The sequence below is a fragment of the Trachinotus anak genome, unplaced genomic scaffold (assembly GCF_046630095.1).
Source record: "Trachinotus anak isolate AG129_WGS33_773 ecotype Australia unplaced genomic scaffold, CSIRO_AGI_Tana_v1 ptg000008l, whole genome shotgun sequence".
Lineage (NCBI taxonomy): Eukaryota > Metazoa > Chordata > Actinopteri > Carangiformes > Carangidae > Trachinotus > Trachinotus anak.
Window position 1 is genome coordinate 9,098,635 of NW_027273859.1, and position 19,637 is coordinate 9,118,271.

Below are 19,637 nucleotides of genomic sequence, written 5' to 3' on the forward strand. Positions count from 1 at the left end.
AAGGCCCAGACTATCTTGTCTGATTAATTAATTCAAAATGTCGGCTGTTATTCAAATGTGAGACTGGTGTTATTTGAATAACACTTGACAGCGACGCCTGAAGAAATAATTTCTGGTTTGTGAGGCTGCTGCGGCATTACTGATGATGGCTCATGGAAATGTTAGAAGCCTAGGAGTATTTTTTCCCTCTTCGCTAGTCCTCCTGCTTTCCCTCCCTCACTTTCTCAGTCATGATAGCTCCAAGAAGTATTTCATTACTTCAACCCCCCCCCCCCCCCCTCCCCCCCACCACCACCACCACCACCCCTCCTTCTTCACAATTATGGCTCTTACCATTTTTTTCCACTGTCTGTCCTTTCTCTGTGTTTGTATTCCCTCCCACAGCCAGCCCAGATCTACAGGGCAGCGCTTTGGCTCTGCAAGAGACATGCTGGCAAAGAGGAAGGTCATGGTTTTTACAACTGCAGCTCCCCAATGCTGACAGCCCGTGCTGCCAAAGTGACACACTCTGTTTGGCTTTCCCACGTTCATAGAGCTCCACAGCACTTCGTCTTTATCACGGAGCACGCACACACGCACGCACACACACACACACATGCAGACACACACATGCAGACACACATATCTAATCAGGCTCAGAGCTGAATTTCCCGTTAATGTGCAACAGAATGATCACACACAGACACAAAATCACAAAATATCGCTACAGACAAAAATGAAAATTATCCCCTTTCTTTCTTTTTCTTTCTTTCTTTCTTTCTTTCTTTCTTTCTTTACAAAACCCAGTGGACTGGGGGTAGGGAAAATAGGCACTGGTGAAAGAAAACCATGAATGTACGTGTGAGGGCCTAGGGGCAGTGCACACCCCTCTATCGCTTCCCTCATCAAGCATGGATTCTAATCAGGGCTGGGGAGATATAAGACGCTCAGTCATTAAATAAATTAACTCTGCCACTCCATGCTCTCCTTCAGCACCCGCGAGAGGCCCACCGTGCTCTGCATACTTACAGAGCATCACACACCTCACCTTCACACCGCAACCTAGCAGGCCTGCCAACACACACACGCGCGCGCACACACACACACACACACACACACACAGGTTAAGAACTGATCTTGAATATTTAGAGAAGGAGATGAACCACACCTCCTGTCCCTCAACAACTGATGTTCACATTGATGTGGAAAGCTTTTACATAATTTTATTAAAAGGACCAAAAACGAACCCTGGGGACACTTCAGGGATGTCCCACAGTCTCGCGCACGTGAGTGATAAATAATGTGTGAAGACCAATGCTGATTCACAGGCTCTGTGAGACAGCGTATAGACACGAATGTTTTCTGAGGATCTGTGCAGTGTGCTGCCATTCATCAAGAGGAGGCAAGTGCAGTGACGAACAGTACGAGAGCTCAGTGTCGGCTCGGATCACTGACACAAACAATCAAAGCTGACACAGTCTTCGTATAGCACCTGCCACTCCGGCAACACAAATAGATCAATATGAGGGGAACTCATTCACTGTTTAAAACTCATATCCTTGCACCCACATCATCTTCCAGAGCACTGCGATGTAAAAAGCGCATGCTTAATACATATCAATCACTCTTGACAGAGGAAATGCTTATTTGAGGAGCCAACGTGAGGCAAATACACCGTGTCAGCAGAATGTGCGTTGTCAAAACTTGCCATTTGAATTTTCAACCGCGTTGTGCGGAGACAAATGTCCTTCGAAATCCCTTACATTGCAATTTATATCATTTTAATGTGCACTTTAATTCTCCATTACTTAGAGAGGAAGTACCTGGGAGGGTGGAAACACATTAGAGAAAGTAAGATATGAACAGAAGGGTCTGGGGATCTCTCCAGCAGACACAATTAAATATTCATGCGTCTCCTCCTAGGACACAACAGATACAGATCATTATCATGGCAACAGCACACCACCATTTTGTTCACACGTTTGCCTCTGAATCAATGGGTGTGTATAAAAGTCCATATGAAAAAAAAAAAAAAAAAAAGACACTGCAAGAACATCAGTTATTAGCTCCATTATTAAAATTAGAAGTGCTTGCTTTTTACTACAAATTATCACTTGATCACAAATGATCCCGCACAGGTTATTAAAAATATATCTGTAATTATCAGAGTGATATTCAGACTATTAATTATTAGAGGTAAAATTACGAGCAGTGGGTGAATATCTAAAGGTGCACAGGTATGTGTCTCTTTGAGCCACGGGACAATACACTGGCTCACAGCGTTAGTGAATCATTCCAAAATTCATTACAAGCACTTGGTCCTTTCCTGCCTCCTGCTTGAGGAAAAAGCAAGAGAAGAATAGCAGTAATGTACTCTGGATGACCTCCACTTTCTAAAGAGAGGAGAAACCAGCTTTTTTTTTTTTTTTTTTGCTTTTCAATCCCCATCAAAGAGGAGCAAAAGGAGGGACAGCATTCCCCTGCTCGCCGTCATTAATCATAGCTTTCTGGGAGCAAGCGCATATTAATTTCTGTCATCCCAAACATCATTTGGTATTGTTATGCCACGGCTTAGTCCTCATTCACCAGCAGACGCCGGCCGTTCCTCCTGGTTTGAGGGAAGACAGGGCCTGTGTGGCTGTGTTTCAGAGCAAGAGGCCTTTATCCCTGGGGCTCTGACACCAATTAAGCCATTTCACTGAGAGACGAAAACAGGGCCCGCCGTTTCGCTGTAACATGAGCCAGCACCTAGCTGCTGGCCCCTCGCCATCTTTCCATTACTTCAGACACAAAAATGAACTTCAAGGACTTAAGAAAATAAAGAGATAGTATGCTTGGTGAACGGTCAGACTGACTCATTATTACAAAAAAAAGGAAAAAAATATCAGGTTCAGTTTCAGGTGAGTAGTTTCTCTGTCGTTAACTCTAGTAACACACTTGTTCCAAAATATTTAAAATATATATTTAAATTCACAGGCAGTATCACAACAATGTGATAGTATTATGCCACAACTGATAAGAAAAATGCTCAGTCTGCACTTCCTTTTACTTCTCCCCCCCCCCATATTTGCCTCTTGGCAGGCAGCAGAGTGGAGCTTGTCTCAGGGCTAAAGCAGAATAATGCAAGGTTTGTTATGAATTAAATATCAGAAATCTTAACACAGCAGCCAATAAGAATTATTTGCCTTATTAAAGCAGCAGAAGACGCTGATTAAAATTTCATTGCATTGCAGTCTTTTTCCCATTTCTGCCTTCAATATATCATTCTAATGTATGAAACATGTGGAACAATGGCAGATGGAACAATGGCAAGAGGGGGCTTCATTTTCAAGCTCGCAAATGAGGAAAAGAGCTCTGACTTCTTTTTTTTCCCCCTCTTTTTGGAAAACAATCGTGTGTAAAGAAAAGAAAGGTGACAACAGTGTATCATTCTGTTCTTGTCAAGCAACAAGCTGAAGTGTCAAAATATTACAAGTGAGATTTAAAATGTGTACATTTACTAACTTGTGTGTTACCTGTAGGAGTAACACCTCCACACACACACACACACACACACACACACACACTCCAAGATGGTCTAAAATGTAGACCTTTAACTGATTTTTAAAAAAAAATCTAAGTGTCAGTTTGTCTTTCAAAAATGTAAAATAAAGAATAAAAAAGGTTCCTTGAGCAAAAGCAACAATACAATAATCACAAGCAGGATTGTCTCCAGTGTTCTTGCACTCACAAATGATAGGTCATTTAGTTGTCCACATGTAATGTGTACAGAGTAAATGAACATCATGGTGTCTATTGTCCCATGAGGAAAACTCTTCCCTGAAACACTAGAGCTAATGAAATAGGGACCTATAAATAGCAGAGTCATTACTGAGAGAGGACTTGCTTTGCACCAGTCTTTCACTGTAACCCTTTTTACACTAATAACTGGCTCTATGGAGATACATATCCTCGGCCATCGAGTGACACGGTAATGAACGTCATGACACAGGAGACTCAGGGAAAAGTTCATGTTGAAAAATCTCTGAGTGGTCACTGTTTTGTTTTTTTTATCTGTAAATAAACAGAGCTGAAAACTGAAAGAATCAGCAGGATGCACAGTTCAAAAAGCACCATGAGGCAAAGGTGCATAATAACACATGGGTTTCTCATAATCATAAGCACATTAGAAGTTCATTTTATTTTTTGCAACTTTGTGTTTCATTAACACAGGTTGTCAGCTTTTTAAAAAAAAAAATTCTGGTGGCAAAAATTACTCAGGAAGTGCAATTTTTTTTACTTTCTTTTATAATTTTAAATCATAAAATAGAAAGTGTGAAATATTCAAAGTGTTCCAAGCAGTAAAAACTCCATATTGCAGCTCCTAAAAAAGTAAAGTGGTTTAACTGTGTCTGACAGGTCAAAGGTCTTTTGCAGTTTTGACAAGAGCACAGCCGCAGTGATGCATTTAAAAAAAAGTACTTGCTACATCATGTTGACAAGACAACAAGTTGTATCATTCACATCTCTGTTCGGTGTTTCAGGTCATCATTTGAACGAGCGTCTCCCTGTCTGCTTCGGGTTTTTATTTTAACATTCAGTGGCAAACAGATGCTGCAAAAAGAAGCAGAAGAGGCAACAGTCACGTTCCTACTGCTGTAAACTAATTTCAATCAATCCTTCCTTTTTGCATCCAAAGCAGCCTCTGCTGGCTGCCACCGCCTGAAGATAACTATTTCACCACCTCTGTCATGCCTAATTAACAACTCAGATGTACAATTCAGAAATTTCGCAATTAACCTACTAAAATATTGTTGGAGAATGCTAATTGTTATGCCAGTTGCCATAAAGACTCATTTGCATAACGTATGTGCAAAAAACAATTATGAGCTGTTGATCGCGCAGGAGCCCACAGAAAACGCTTGGAGCGATTGGAGGGGGAGCAGGGGAGACATGTGCAAGATGGGTGCTCGTGTGTGCAGATGGAGGGACAGCACTGAATCATCGTACAAAAAAAAAAAAAAAAACAGGTTTGAGGAGCCGTGTGTGCAGATACCAAGCAGCACCGGTGCACAGGCATCCATCTCCACGGCACAAAAGCATTTACCCTCCCAAATGAAACTGACATGTACACTCTTTGTTTTTTCTCCCCTTTCCTCTTTGTCTGGCTCTCTTTCTTTTCATCTTTGCTGATGGGGAAACAGAGGGTATTTGGGAGCTACTTACATAATAACCACATCTTCCCCGGTCCCCCTCATGCTTTAGAGGAGGAAACACTAGTGGCCCTGCCATTGAGCCAGTCAGGAACCCAGCTGTGCGCGAGCCATTCGGCACAACACTATCTAGTCACTGCAGCCGCATCACTGGGGCTCTGTGAGACAAAAAGCAGCCAAAGTCAATTGTCTCTCCTGCTGAATAGCTTTCTGTTCTCTGTCATGCATTTACTGGAGCTTTTTCGGCACAAAGAAAACCCAAAAGGTAGAAAAATGAAGTCGAATTAAATATAGTTTTATTCTCTGCTTATAATAATAATAATAATAATAATAATAATAAATTTGGTATTAATAATAATAACCCTATTGGAATGAGAAGGCTCATTAACTTTGTCAGGGAACATTGAAATTAATGTTCCCTGTAGATTTCAGAAATGCTTACCTCCTCAGTCCTAACTCTATTTACTCCAGGTAATGCTTTTAGTCAGCCTTGCATGTGGTTAATTACAGGCTCATCCTGAACTGTATTTAGTTAACACAGCCTTCCCTTGCCGAGCATTACATATAACATAGGCAAAGCAATACACAGATGTGAAAGCATGTTTAGCGGTTTTCAGAAGCCAAATCAAACATGTGCAACACAACGCCGACATTGGCTCGGACTGTGAGTGTAGTCCCTCCCTAATCCACTGCTTTAAACACTGGATCGGAGCATTTATCAGCCTGAATCTGCCACTCTCTCTCTCTCTCTCTCTCTCTCTCTCTCTTGCTCCCTCCCCTGCCTCTCCAGACCCCCCGTTTCTGAACCTGATGAGTCAAAGGTCAGGAAAACAACAAGTCAATACACAGCCAAAAGAAGCGCCATGCAGCTGAGAGAGCTGTGGAGAGGGCTAAGCCTCTCTGTGGCACTCCGTGATTTAGCCTGTAATAGTTTTCTGTAATCTCTTTCTATTGATTAAACCTCACATCAAAGAGGAGTCCTGCTACAGAACCTCTCTTTTCCTGGTCAGAAATACCATATGGAGGTAATCTTTCACCTTTGTTATTCTTGCCGCTCCCGCTGCTGCTGCTGCTGTGAGCCTCTCTTCCAAGCATGAGAGCAAGACAAGGGAGTAGCCAGCAGGATAAAACAAACCCAGCACAGAGGAATAACTGCAAAACTCATCTGAATCACAGGCCACTTCCACTCAATGCATTCATTGTCTTCCCATGCAGCCTACAGGTAAAAAGGTACAGCATGAACGCAGCCTTTGTCCTGGAATAGTCGGAAATGTGAGAGAATAAAACATTTTAATTGCCATTTTTCTTTATGCATATACCAAAAGAAAAACATGACACACTGAAGGACAAAGAACACCACTCACCAACCGAATCTCACATGCAGCTTATCTAAATGCAAAACCAAGGAAATCTGGGAGAAAAAACCCTCCTGCTAAAAACACTCAATTTAGTGACAGGCAAATGACTTCATGCTGCCACTTAATCTCATTTCTTGCATAATGCTCTCTAATTAGCATATCAAAGTGAATTAATACTTCTAGGGCATTAGCAATGCAGAAATATGCTGTAGCTCTATAATAACAGTAAGAAGACTGCCAAAAACTTCTAAACACCCTGAAAAGTCTTCAAATTTGTTTCCCACCGTTAGAAACAGCACATCTTCACCTTTCCTAAAACCAGAGAAAATCATGATTAACATCGTTCTCACCGCTTTGATTTTGTCTCACCGCTTATCACGAGACAATACTTTTAGCAGAAACACGCCCGAAGCTTTGAAGCTAAACCTTACACTCACTATTCATCTGCGCACTAGACAATAAGTCAAGATAACATGATACATGTGCGCAGTAATTACACCAATGATTCTTGGACGGCTTTCAGATTTATTATTAAAAGTCATTTTCAGCCAACGGTGGATCCCATGGCTAAAAGACAGCGGCCCCTGTGCCATCTGAACGCACATGAAAGGACCAAGGGAGCCCTGTGAACGGTGCTACAGGAGCCAGTGAAAGGCTCACTGTGTGCTGGAAAAACAGGCCGGTCAACAAGGCCACCAGACCAGCTGAGCTCTGTCAATGGCTAAGAGGGGGAGGCTGTGACTCTAAACCACAGGTTAACCATGCACACACACACACACACACACACACACACACACAAGCTTGTTCTCCCTCTCCTCTCTGTCTCATCTCCTTCTCACACACACTTCTTCCTCTCCCTCACACATGAACATATATTAATCTTTTTTTTTTCTCATTTACTTTTTCGTGCTACTTTGAGCAGCTTATTTAAGCTTAGTGCACAGCAGAAAAACTGAAACCAGAGACAAGTGTCCAAAAGCGAACTGCTGAAACATCTGATTACAGTCACCAGCAGAGTAACAGGATGTTAACATCACTTCAGTTTAAAAATAAAATCACTTATCTCATTTTTTTTCACTGAGGTTCGACACAAGCAGCAACGCTTCTATACTGGAAAACACTTCCACGTTAAATCGGAGACCGCATACAAAATAAAAGCTGGCAGCCTCTGTGTTTAACAAACACAGCAGAGCACCTCGGCTTCCACTGTGGACCCTCTGCCTGACCCTTTGGACGCCACCTGTGTTGGGGAAGTTCATAAACTTTTATGATCTCCCCGAAACCAATTTCCTCATAAACTGCACAAAGGTCACAAATCTGACAAGGCATAAGGTTTACGAAATGACACTCAACCCACAGTATGATTTTTTCTTTGTCTGAGAGATGTACAGCAGTTTGAATATGTGAGGCATCGAGGTCAGTGAAAATCTGTTATGTCTCCACTTAAGAATTTACAGGGATGCAGTTTATTATATTCCCCCGTAAACAATGTGGGGAACGTGTTGAAACAACAATCACTCTGTGCAAAGGTGACTTTTTAAAAATATATACATACTGCAGCAAAGTTTAAATTTAAAAACATGAAAACGAGAGCTTTAATTTCAGCTGTCTCATATATGTGTGTATATGTGTGCACACACTCACTGAAAGTTTTCCATCGGGACATAGAAATCTGCAAAGTTGATCCTTTTAGAGAGCAACTGCCCAATATGCAACAAAAATATTTTTTCTTTTTTTTTTTTTTAATCATTATTATTTTCAATAATTTTCTATGAGCTGATTCTGTTATTTGCATTTTACCAGGATCAACTGCCCACATTTGTGGGAAAGGCGTCTGCATGCAACTGCAGGACAGTTACTGACTGAGAGTGTAGTTGCCTTCCTGTGTTGAAAGCTTGGAAATCGTTGTGAGGTTATAAAGCATGAATTCTGTGTGATCTCAGCTATGGAGAGCATATGCTACGGGATTTCCCCCATCCTGTTCAGTGCCAGTGTACTGAGGGTGGAAGCTGGAGTTAACTTTCTGCCTAGTCCGAGCAACCAGTGCTGGAGAAGATGAAACAAGAGCATCTTCAGTTGAACAAAAAAGATCTACCTCTCCTGTGACAACAGGGCTGTTTCTGTGAGGCACAATGACATATTTTAAAAAAGTGATTGATTAATTTGGGCAGAGGTCTCTTGTAAACTGGATGCTGGCTGCCACCGGATCACTGGGAGGTTAAAATGTCTATGTGCTATTGTATTCAGGTTCCAATACTACTTTTTCTTTGAGTTCATATTTTTACATAAAGATCTTACCTGTCTTTTCTTTGATTTCACAGAGAACGCTGAAGAGTGCTGGTTTCATTCTGTGACAGTTCAGTCCATGTTTCCTGTTTCAGTATGAGACAAGATAAAATAGTGAAATAAGTTCACTGATCAATCACATCTCAGACATTAACAAATGTATTATTTCAGATATGAAGTTTGGCTGTCACTATGTCATGACTTGCAATGTTCCAACACACAGGTCTTTTAAAACATATCATTTGCCCCCACACAGGACAGAATTTGCACAACGTTAAAAAAAACCAAAATAAAAGTATCTGCCAAACTAAAAATAATGCTCCATTATAAATATAATACAATGACAGTTAATTTCTATAATGAGCCTGCTGGCATATATTTTCCTCTCAGCAGCAGTTAGCCTATAGCTGTGCAGATGTATGAACATTTACTACAGGACATGTGTGCACATGAACTTTTTGGACAACACGACCTCTCTCAGTATCACACGGCCAGTTTAAATAAAAAGCTGTTGTTCCCTCAGTGGCAACTTTCTCAGGTGTTAAAGCTTTTGAGGCAGTAAATACACCTCAGTGTAAGATTATCATTAAAGCCACTCCAGTCTATTGTTATGCATGGGGGAGTTAAGTTAAGCGGGCCACAACTCAGCAATGATGCGTTCAGCGTTTTGGGGGGGCGAAGTTAATAAAACATATAAATCAACCAACTTTGCTTGCGCCTCGTCCAGACTCTGATCAGTTATGGTCATTATTTGATGGAGAATGTCACCAATGTCTTGTTTTCTTCCGTCTCCGTCTGTCCCATCGTGTCCATGTGGAGGCGGCAGTGCCATGCCTCCTTGTACCGAGTGGCCAGCCAGACTAACGCCGCCGATCGACTGCATGATCCGGGCTTGATCGTCCATAGTAGCCGCTAAAGAGTCTGTGCACTGAGCCACACAAATTGAAAAACTCATATACGAAATCGGCTACAACATGTGCCGCAGACTGGAGGGATGCACGGCCGTGGGCTTCTTCAGCGACACAGAGCAGACACGGTGATTTTTTTTTTTTTTTTTTTTTTTAAATGAAGACTAGCAGTGATGTTTTAGCGTGAATCTTGTGTCCAAGTTCTCGCTGTCCTCTCGCTTTTTTACGCGCGGTCCAAAGTGCCAAAACGCGTGGCTGCGTTTGTAGAAAAATGCATAAATCTTTTTATCTTCTCAAAACTTCTTTGTCAAAATTGACGGTCCATCGTATCCCGCACGAATCCTCACGCCAATCTGTCTTTTCTCTGGGATTTGACGGGTGGTAGAGACAGAAACGCTCCTTGGTGATCTCTCATTTATTAGCGCTCTTCATGGGATTCCCATCGCATTTCCTCTCCAAAAAATGTCCAAATCCTCCCCGTGAAGCACCGTCAACAAAAATATCCAATGTGGAAACGTGTAAACAAATCAAAAAAAAAAAAAAAAAAAAAAATCTTAGGCTTGCAGGTGTTGCCAACTATAAATGTGCAGAAATGACTCCCGCGTTAACTGACAGCATTTAAAAATGTATATACACAATCTGCTGCACAAGGTGTCCAAATGTGACTGTAAAAAATATGAAATGTACAAAAAAAGTTGGGGATTTCTTTAGAAAAAAAAATAAAAAAAAGCAACAGCGAGAAGAAATTAATTAGGATACAACGCTGTGTAAAGGCGATGCGCAAAAAAATATCTCGCCCTGCTGAAATTTATGAGCTCCAGCCTCTGCCTGTGTGTGTTTTATGTTGTTTGATGGCAGCGGTAGTGAGCGATTGACAGTGTGCCAATGCCACTCACTCAGTGCAGACGTGTCAGAGCAGGGAACGGGGGTAGAAAAAAAAAAAAAAAAAAAAAATTACAAAATACGAGATGAAAATGCACGCTCCGCCCTGCAGAGGAGGGGTCTATATTCTTGTCACTTCTCTCGCCTGAACACCGAAAAACAAAATGTTAAGAGCTAGTACTTAGGATGGTGATTATAATGATGAAAGCACGGCACAGTCCCCCTCTCTCTCCCTCTCTCTCTCTCGCAGCGGCGGCAGCAGGGTATCCTCGTTTCCTCACGCGTGTACGTGCAGCTATGTGCATATTCTCTAGCAGTGATAAAGATTCAGCCCTGCAACCACACAGCCAAATACATAATGAGAGTTTTTATACAGTTTGATGTGGAACTGCACAGTCCCCTGTAAGCCTTGGTTCAAGCCAGGCAAGCAGTAGACATGTTTATATTATTGGAAAGTCAAGCTCCTCGACCAATCCCGGGCTAGAGTGACGAAGACTGACGATCGGCGTGTCCTATTACTGGCAGATGCATGATGGCGAAAGCCCACCCACTCCATCCCTCCATCTTCACACCGCTGGTACAAAAGGATGGGAACTTCTGATTGGTCGTTGCTACGAGTGACATCCATTGCACAAGCAGGCGGCGCTGCTCCGTGCTCCTCCGCAGTTGCTATGGCAGCAGACAAGTTGTTGAGCCTGATGCAAGGCAGCAAATACACTGTGCACCTCTACAATAAGCTCACAGATCGTGGGTTTGTAAAGAAAAGAGGTGGAAAAGGAGAGGGGTTAGCACTTAATAGGCATTTCCTGATAACCATGCAGGGTTAAAGAGTGTGGAGGTAGAGGCAGGTTGGATTCTCCTGTGTGTCATGGAGAGGTGGTATGTGATGATGCTGAACTTCTGACAGAGGGGGTTTGTTTGATTTGAATCTGATGATGAGAACAGGAATACAGTCGCAAAGTGGACATGAATAAGGACAATTCTGCTGCATCACGTCATGAACAGCTCTGTTTGCTCACATAAGATATTAAGTTCTCTGGCAGCCAAAATTACCATTATGGATGTAATTTCTCCAAAACAGAGCATCTATAATTGTGTTTAAGTCTGGCTTCTAAGTAGTTTGGAGTGACACATTATTTATAGATCTTTTATATTTCCAATGATTCACTGAACTTTTATACATTAAAAAGAACAGAGAAAACAGGCTAAAATGTATTTGAAGAGATGTACAATTGTGAGAGTTATGACTGGAAAAATCGAGCCGGTAACAGTCTGCAGCATTTTTTGCTTTTTGTCCCCATTAGTCTCTTTTTGAAATTGCGCACTGATGATAAACAGGGACCAGAGTCTAGACAAAGTTGACAAAAGAGCACAGTTTAGTCTGAGGAAGCTGAGTATATATATATATATATATATATATATTTCTCCATATTTCAGAGGTTGTATGTATTTAACACACAAGGTTGTGACACAAAGGGAGCTAAATAATTTCATAAGATCGTTAAGTTAGTCAAAAACACCTGAAAAAAGACTTTTGTGTTTATATTCTTCAACAAAATGAAACAGTAAAAAGAAAAAGAAACTCTTGCAGGACAGCAGGTATACCTTCACCTTCATGTCTGAGAGTTCCTGGTTTGGGTTTAAATTGAATAAACACCAAGAACATCTCTGACATAGAAGCTCTTGATTTTACAGTGTATTCAGTGACAGTGGTGTTACACAAAGCTTTAGATTTGTGTAACATCAGACTCTCTGACTCAGTAAAGATCAAATGGACATAAACCCTATTTGTGAGACACACAGTTTATAATGAAATACAATTTTCATCAGTTTCTATCAAATTTCATCATTCGTTTGACAATATTAGAAACTCTTTAGAATGCTGAGTTAACAGTATTGTCCTAAGAATTAAATGTTCTCCTCGGTCAGTACAAATGGTGGCTAGATCATGGACTACCTGGTGTTAGGATGCGAATCATCTTCATGCATCAGAGCTGAGAGACCGGATTTAACTTCAGAGAAGGAAGCAACTTCTACTGAAAGAAGTTCGACTGAAGTCACGACACTGTGAGTCATTACTTCAGATAACTGTTCACAACTTTTCATTATCTTACTAGACAATGAAGGGAACATCACCCTGCTGTCGTCTGCTTTTCAATTTTGCAGCCCAGGAACTGAGGATGAGTCAAAAGTTGTCGCAAAACAACTGATGCATAACATTACTTTTAGTACATTTAATTTGATATAGGACTACAGGCAAATGAATGAATATATTTTGAATCATTAAATAAATCGAGAGTTTAAGTGTTCAGTTTGTCCTAAAAAAAAAAAAGAAATTTGAGGAAATTTGAGGAAATTGTTGAAACATCTTTAAGTTTACATGATGAGTTAGAAATCTAAAATCATAAGATTATAACGTGAAAAAAAAACAGATTGCCTTTAGTGGTCTTTGTGGTTCTGCTCATTCATTTGACCTTGAAGCATCGGAGCAACACACTCTTGAGTTTAGTGAATGGGAGTCCCAGGACTACTGCATTTATCATTGAAATACTGAGCTGTCAAGTCACACTACATACCTGTCAAGAAGGGCTCAAAGGTACAGCTCCGGCTCCTCTCCTCTGTTGCAGTGCATGATTCTTCATTGCATTGCATAGCAGCGCTATTCACCGTTGTTTTCAGCCATATGTCAACATAATTCATTTCCGTGTGTGACAGCTCCTTACAGTAAGACACTGTGGTGCTACTAGTTCACAAAACCATGTTTACACAACCAAGGGGTTGTGCAACCCACTGTTTTCTGTACCCTTCATTTCTAAACTCCTGAAAATACTGCAGGTTAGATTCTTTGAAGAGAAATCATTTACATGTAATTTGACAAGTTGTTTCCACATGTACTGTGCATTAGGTTAAATAAAATGACAATATTTTTACAAATGAGCTAAGCGAGGCACAGAAATAAGCACCTATGAGTGTAGAGACAACACTTTGTCATCATGCTTCTCATTGTGACATCTGAAAAGACCCACAGGTGCTGTAGAAAGTGACTGTGTTGTCATATTTCATTTAGGCATCCTTCTGCAAAGCTGTAATTGCCTAATTAGCTTGTTAATTAGGAGATTAGCATTTACTGATAGAGTGGCTTGCTCTGTTGTGATGAGCGTAATACAGATTAAGTGAGAAGTTATGGGTGCATGATTTCACAATTTTGCTGTCCACAAAGGGGTCACAAATCATTAAAAGATTTGTGAAATCGCTGCTTGTATTACATCTGAAGATGGCGTTCGTCTTTCCTCTGAGCTTTCTCGAATCAGAATTGGTTTTGACGACAGTGAAAGTATGCTGTAGCCTGGTGAAGGTAGCCTGTCACACGGTGGCGAGATACCTCCTGGTCTGAATGTCGCCTGTATGATCCCCCTGTTGCTCGGGGAGATTGGAGGAAATGACCGAGCAGACGGTGCCAGAGACATTACTAACCCAATTATGAACAGTCTTTCATTTGGTTTGGATACTTTATTCTTATTTATTTCCTGGTATTTGTTGCGGGAACGCGTGCACTTTGTCTTCATTACGTTTGCACACGTGAAAGCACAGAGAGGTAGCATGAATATTTGTTGAATCTGCTCCTTGGTTTCGTGTAGTAAACTAATATCCCAGCAATGGTGCCTTTAAAAATTCCAACGAATGAGTCAGGGCTGATATTCATAGTTTCAGCTATCCACAGTGGTGCAAGGAGCGTTCAGATCCTTAAGAACAAGAAGAAATGCCACAGTGTAAAAACACTATCCAGCAAAATTATTATATATTATATTCCCGAATAATTTGTGCTGATGCATAAACTTATAATAAGCATTTTACAGTTATAGCTGGTTGCGGAGGAGCCAAATTTGAACCCTTTGCATACTGTTGAGTTGTTTAATACAGCAATGTATCATATTCTATGAGCTGATTATATGTTTTCTATGTAAAATCTTAACCTGCAAAGAAACTGGTAACACTACTTGACTTCATGCAGTTATGTTCCACCGCTGACTGCACAAAGTGCGTCTGAAAGGCAGATAACTATGCAGAAAATATTTCATCTTCTAACGAGTGCTGTTAACTCCCCCTGTGGTTATTAAATCACTTCGAGTGTTATTGTGGGAGGTAAACTAATAAACTGGTAAGAGTGTTAAATGCACGATTAGAGAGTTGATACATCTCTGACATGTTTGTATGACAGGAGTAAATTTAACCCAGGGACTTTGTAGTTGTGGTTTGTTTGTAGTTTGTGATGAACATACAAAAGAGCCAGTTTGAAGTCCAAAAACTACTACACTCTTCATCAATACACGACACCTACTGTGACTTCAGCTACTCCAATGGAGCTGCCGGGTGACCCACTCTGGCCACACTTCATTCATGTGTAAAACTGCACAAATACAAAGCAGGATGTTCCTTTAGAAGCAAATCTTTTGAAAGAGTTTTAACCCCAAGAGTATTATATCTAAGGAATCTGTTTCTTTAGGAAGTCAAGACAGATGTGAGAGATCAGGAGCAGGCAGTAATCGGGGGGGAAGGTGAGAGGTACACAGCTATACTGCTCACCACGATCAATCATACTATACTTGTCCTCCCTCGACTCTCTCGCTGTTACTGTCTCCACTGAATGCACTTCTCTCTTTGCTTAAAATTATTACACAGGCCATAAACCCAGAGAGGTGAGTGTCCTGTTAATGTGGGTACATGTAGTGGTTGCCGTAACCTTTAAGATTGGCCAGCGAGTGGTGGTGGCTTGGACACGGGCCATATATTCTGGTCAATACCAGAGACAGGGATTGACTTGGGGAGGCATTTTAAGGCCTTACATTTTAATTGTTATCCAGGCTGCAGCCCAAATTGATTCTCAGGAGCGCAATAACATCAGACCTTGATTGTGGTGCTTTCACTGCAAAATTCACATGAATTTGATACATTTCTAAGACTTTTTATGCAACAAAAAACAATTGCCATTGTGACACTAATGTGGATCATCTGCTGGAAAATTGATGGACAGACTTCACACAAAACTGAAGATTTTCATACAAGTCATAAATATCAACTAGTGTCCAATTAGATATTTCAATGTTAATTTTTTCTGAGAATATACTGCTTAATTTTTTTTAATCTAAATCTGAAAATAAGCTAATTTTGTGAATCCGAACTCTTCATCGAACTGCAGTAGGCATACACAACATTGACTCGGGGCATTATCTCATTTACTTTATCTCCTTCATATATTTAATTGTAAAGATTTAAACATTAAATTTTACAACTTTTTTTCTCGCTTCAACATCAATTTGTCTGGTAATGAAGAGAAAATCTCCGAAGAGGTCAGAGTGTAGCGTGTCTAAATCAATGTGGCCAGACTGCCCTCAACTCAGCTTGAGTATTGACATTATGCCAGCTATGACACCATAACTCAGCCCACTGCGATGGTCATTTGATAAATGGTATCATAAATTGTTGACAAAACAATTTGTGATGTATTATGTTACCGATGGGTTGTACTGCTTATCAAATCAAGTAATCTGGCAGGGCTCTCCATTCATCAGCATAATGCAAGCTCGCGGGGTAGATAGTGATGACTTTGTTGCTTTGTCGACATACAGTTCAAATGTAGTGTTTGCTGGAAAGCAAGGAGAGCCGCTAGAGCCAGAGTTTCATTATTTTTATGAGGCTCTTATGGAGGTACAGTGCCACTGTCTTTTTTCTCGATCGAGGGAAAGGGTATAGCAAAGCAGTATCAGTATATTGTTCAGAAATAGCTCGTCTTATCTGAAATGGTCTTTGGAGCATGGAAGAATAGCGGTGGGTATAAACAAAAGTCACATTTGGAAAAAAAAGCTACAGCAAAAGGAGGCACAATATATATTTTGCATGTAAACCCTGACAATGTTTTTCCCAGTGAAAAAAACAACAAAAGTGACAGAGAGTATAAAGTGTGGCAAATTATTCACTTTTTTGCCGAGTTAGATGCGAAGACTGACACCACGCTTATGTCTGTATGGTTAACATGAAGTTAGCTTACAATAGCTTAGCGCAAAGATCACAGGGCCTGTAAGGATTAAAGAAATAAGACATAACGTGTTAATTAGCGAACTTAAAGGAGCTATTTGTAAGTTTTTCTGTTGCTACATAGCGAGCATTAACAGCTTTTTACTTACCAGTCCAGTAGAAACATAGCAAATTCAGCATCAAACTGCATTCCTTTAATCGCCAACAGTTGTTTCCAGTGGTGGAAAGCAACACCAATGTTAACTCTTGTCTCTATCATGCTAACTACCTATCCCTGGCCTGTCTCTTCACTTTCCGATAGCAACTCATCGTAGTGTCCAGGCTGCCCTGAAAACGCAACAATGGACGAAGCACTTGCCAAGCAACAATCACCACCACCCGCTCCCAGCAAGAAACCCTATTTAGCAACAGAGAAAACTTACGAATAGCTGCTTCAAGAGGTCCTGAAAGGTGAACTTTTGTTACCCATGTACAGAGCCAGGCTAGCTGTTTCTCCATGTTTACAGTCTTTGTGCTATAAATAACTGTATTTCCCAAAATGTCAAACAACTTTTAAGATTCAACAGATTTTCCATATGTTACCGATGTATAAATACAATACAATGATTGTGAGTTAACTTTAAATGAACAGCTTTTTTAAAATATCTTGTTCCAGACTATAAAGTGGAAAAATCTACGAGATGAAATTTCCATTTACTGTAATAAGTAGGTTTACTTTTTAATGTTTTGTTTTGACATGCTGACACACATGTCAGTAGTTAAGACAGTTGTTTTTCCCTTTTCCAAACATGTGTCATCCTTTATTTTCCTATGAAAACATGCCACATAGAAAATGATCCTATGGCACCTAACAACTCAGTGAGTGCATTAATGTTGGAGTGGTGACAAGCAGTGGTGCGAATGTGACCGTACTCAACAATAGCTGTCTTTTTTCTTCTCTTAGGTGTATGGAGAGCTCAAAGAGAAGAAAAATGAAAACAAAAAGAAAGCCAGAGAAAGCTCACATGGATCTCAGCAGTCAGTCTGGTTTGTGTAATCAGGAGCATTTTAATAAATGCTAAAAGCAAAATTCTTTATTTATAGCTTCTATGAAGTCACAAGATTACACTTTTTATTGTCAGCTCTCTTCAAACACGTCCAGGTGAACATGCCTTGTCTGTGCTCAGTTCGTCTTGTTAGCAAGGCATTCATGTGAAACACACAGTACAATATTTATGAAGCACAGCACCATACAGCCGGTGCTACAGCCAATTTTCAATTGAAACATTTGATCTTAAAAGCCAATGCTCAACGGAAGCCTCATGCTCTTGATCAAGAAATAATGTTGCGTCTTTTCATCATGCTGTTCTTTGCTGAAAGTCTCCTGTCCATCCTCTCTCTCTGCCTGTGCCATTTCTGTTTGGCTGGCAGTAGGCGACCCCTGGGCTTCAAAGATACATTGAAGTTCTGCAAATAATCTGTCAAGCATGGAGACCAACGACTGCAACAACATCTGTCCACCACATCTCAACAAACCTATTCATGAATGCACCGTTTGTTGTTGACATGATGGAAAATGTTTGTTGTCATCAGAGTATTTTAGCACATTGAAGCCCTCCAACACAACCGCTGCTCATCCCTTATAATTGTTTTAATGTGGTTTGTCGAGGAAAAGGGATTAGATGACCCACTGGTTTGTGACATTTAGTATCCACTATCTCACTGAGGAGGCGTTGGGATTTATGAAATGGGTCATACGCGTGCACATGAGTCTTACTTAAGCCTCCCGTTAAAGCCACATGACCTTAAGAGAGAGGGAAACGTATCACAGGAAAATGCTAATGTGGTGCATTTGGTGCACATTAATTCTGTGCATGATTACGACACATATTTCACTGCTGGAAAAATAAAAATGGAGCTTTAGAGTGATGTTCTTTTCTCTAACTTAAACATTAAGGGAATCTGCTCTTTAGCAATTAGGACTAGAAGTAATTTGTTAACTGGTGATATCATCATGGCTATAATTATTTTTCTTGTGACGATATGCGAATTATAGAAAATTGCTGATTTAAGAAGTTTCCACTGTGTCATCTTGCATCCCATTAATTACTGTGTATGTGTACGTCAGTCCCTCAGAGGAGTGGTGGAGCGGTTGGTGAGCACGAGAGGCGATAGGTATTCAGATTTTGTTTTGATAGCCTTACGAGGTATGTGGGATTTTGCATCAGCGGCAAATGACTTGTTGTGTTTGGTAAAAAATTTGTTCCACATTTTAGCTCGATTTTCTCTCTGGAAAGTGTACCGCACCACAGTCAAGGTTAATGCTTCTCAGGAGCCTTTACCTCTGGCCTTCTGTGCAGATCACCGCAATTAGGCTTTTCACTTGTGAATTAAAACTGTCTGCAACAAAGAGGTCAGCTTTCATCATCTGACCCTGTGCCCTTAAAGAGGGAAATAACAAACAGTTCAAAGGTCTCATATTACAGGGTGAGGTTTATAGTGAATTCTGAGTGGTGAATAATTTGGTGGTGAATTGCTCTGGGTTTTGACCGTTTTTCTTGCAAATACGTGCACATATTGGGTGTGCTCAACAAGCCATTATTTCTGCACTAATTCGTTGCCTTGAACCATGCAGCCCTGTCCCCTAGAAATTACATATGTATGTTAGGGTTAGGGTTTTTGAGGGAAACATAATTACTGTAAAGATTAGGTTCAGCGAGGACCTTTTTTTTTTTTCAGTGAACAAAATATGTTCCTTTACTGCACAGAGGCCATGAGGAGGTGGAGGATGGTGGGCATACAAAGTGCAGGAGAAGATTGTTAAAAAGTAATGCATTGTGTTAAGTCACTACTGCTTCAAGTCTCTGCTGACAGTTTAAAGATTTTCCTGCAGTTAACAAAACAGTGACACACCAACTTATACAGTTGAAATAGCAAACTTTGCAATCAGCTGCTTATTAACCCATCTGGTAAATACAGAGCGAGACTATTTGGAATCATGAATGTAAGTTAAATATTCC

The 19,637-nt window shown here is 40.6% G+C and overlaps 1 protein-coding gene across 9 annotated transcripts in view; it reads right to left on the bottom strand.

Annotated features, from left to right (window-relative positions):
* pbx3b (pre-B-cell leukemia homeobox 3b) overlaps positions 1-11,017 on the bottom strand; it is a 58,255-nt gene extending 47,238 nt beyond the window's left edge. For 5 of the 9 annotated variants that reach the window (XM_071482373.1, XM_071482372.1, XM_071482367.1 and 2 more), the window contains exons 1-2: positions 9,523-11,015; positions 8,828-8,901 (exon numbers count right to left, since the gene is read on the bottom strand). In XM_071482373.1, coding sequence (XP_071338474.1) covers positions 8,828-8,901; positions 9,523-9,770 — 322 coding nt within the window. In that variant the 5' untranslated portion in view covers positions 9,771-11,015. Of the gene's footprint in view, positions 1-6,208; positions 6,282-8,827; positions 8,908-9,522 lie in introns of those variants that run through there. The other 4 variants (XM_071482366.1, XM_071482368.1, XM_071482363.1 and 1 more) reach the window with 3 other exon arrangements.
* Positions 11,018-19,637: the final 8,620 nt, after the last annotated feature.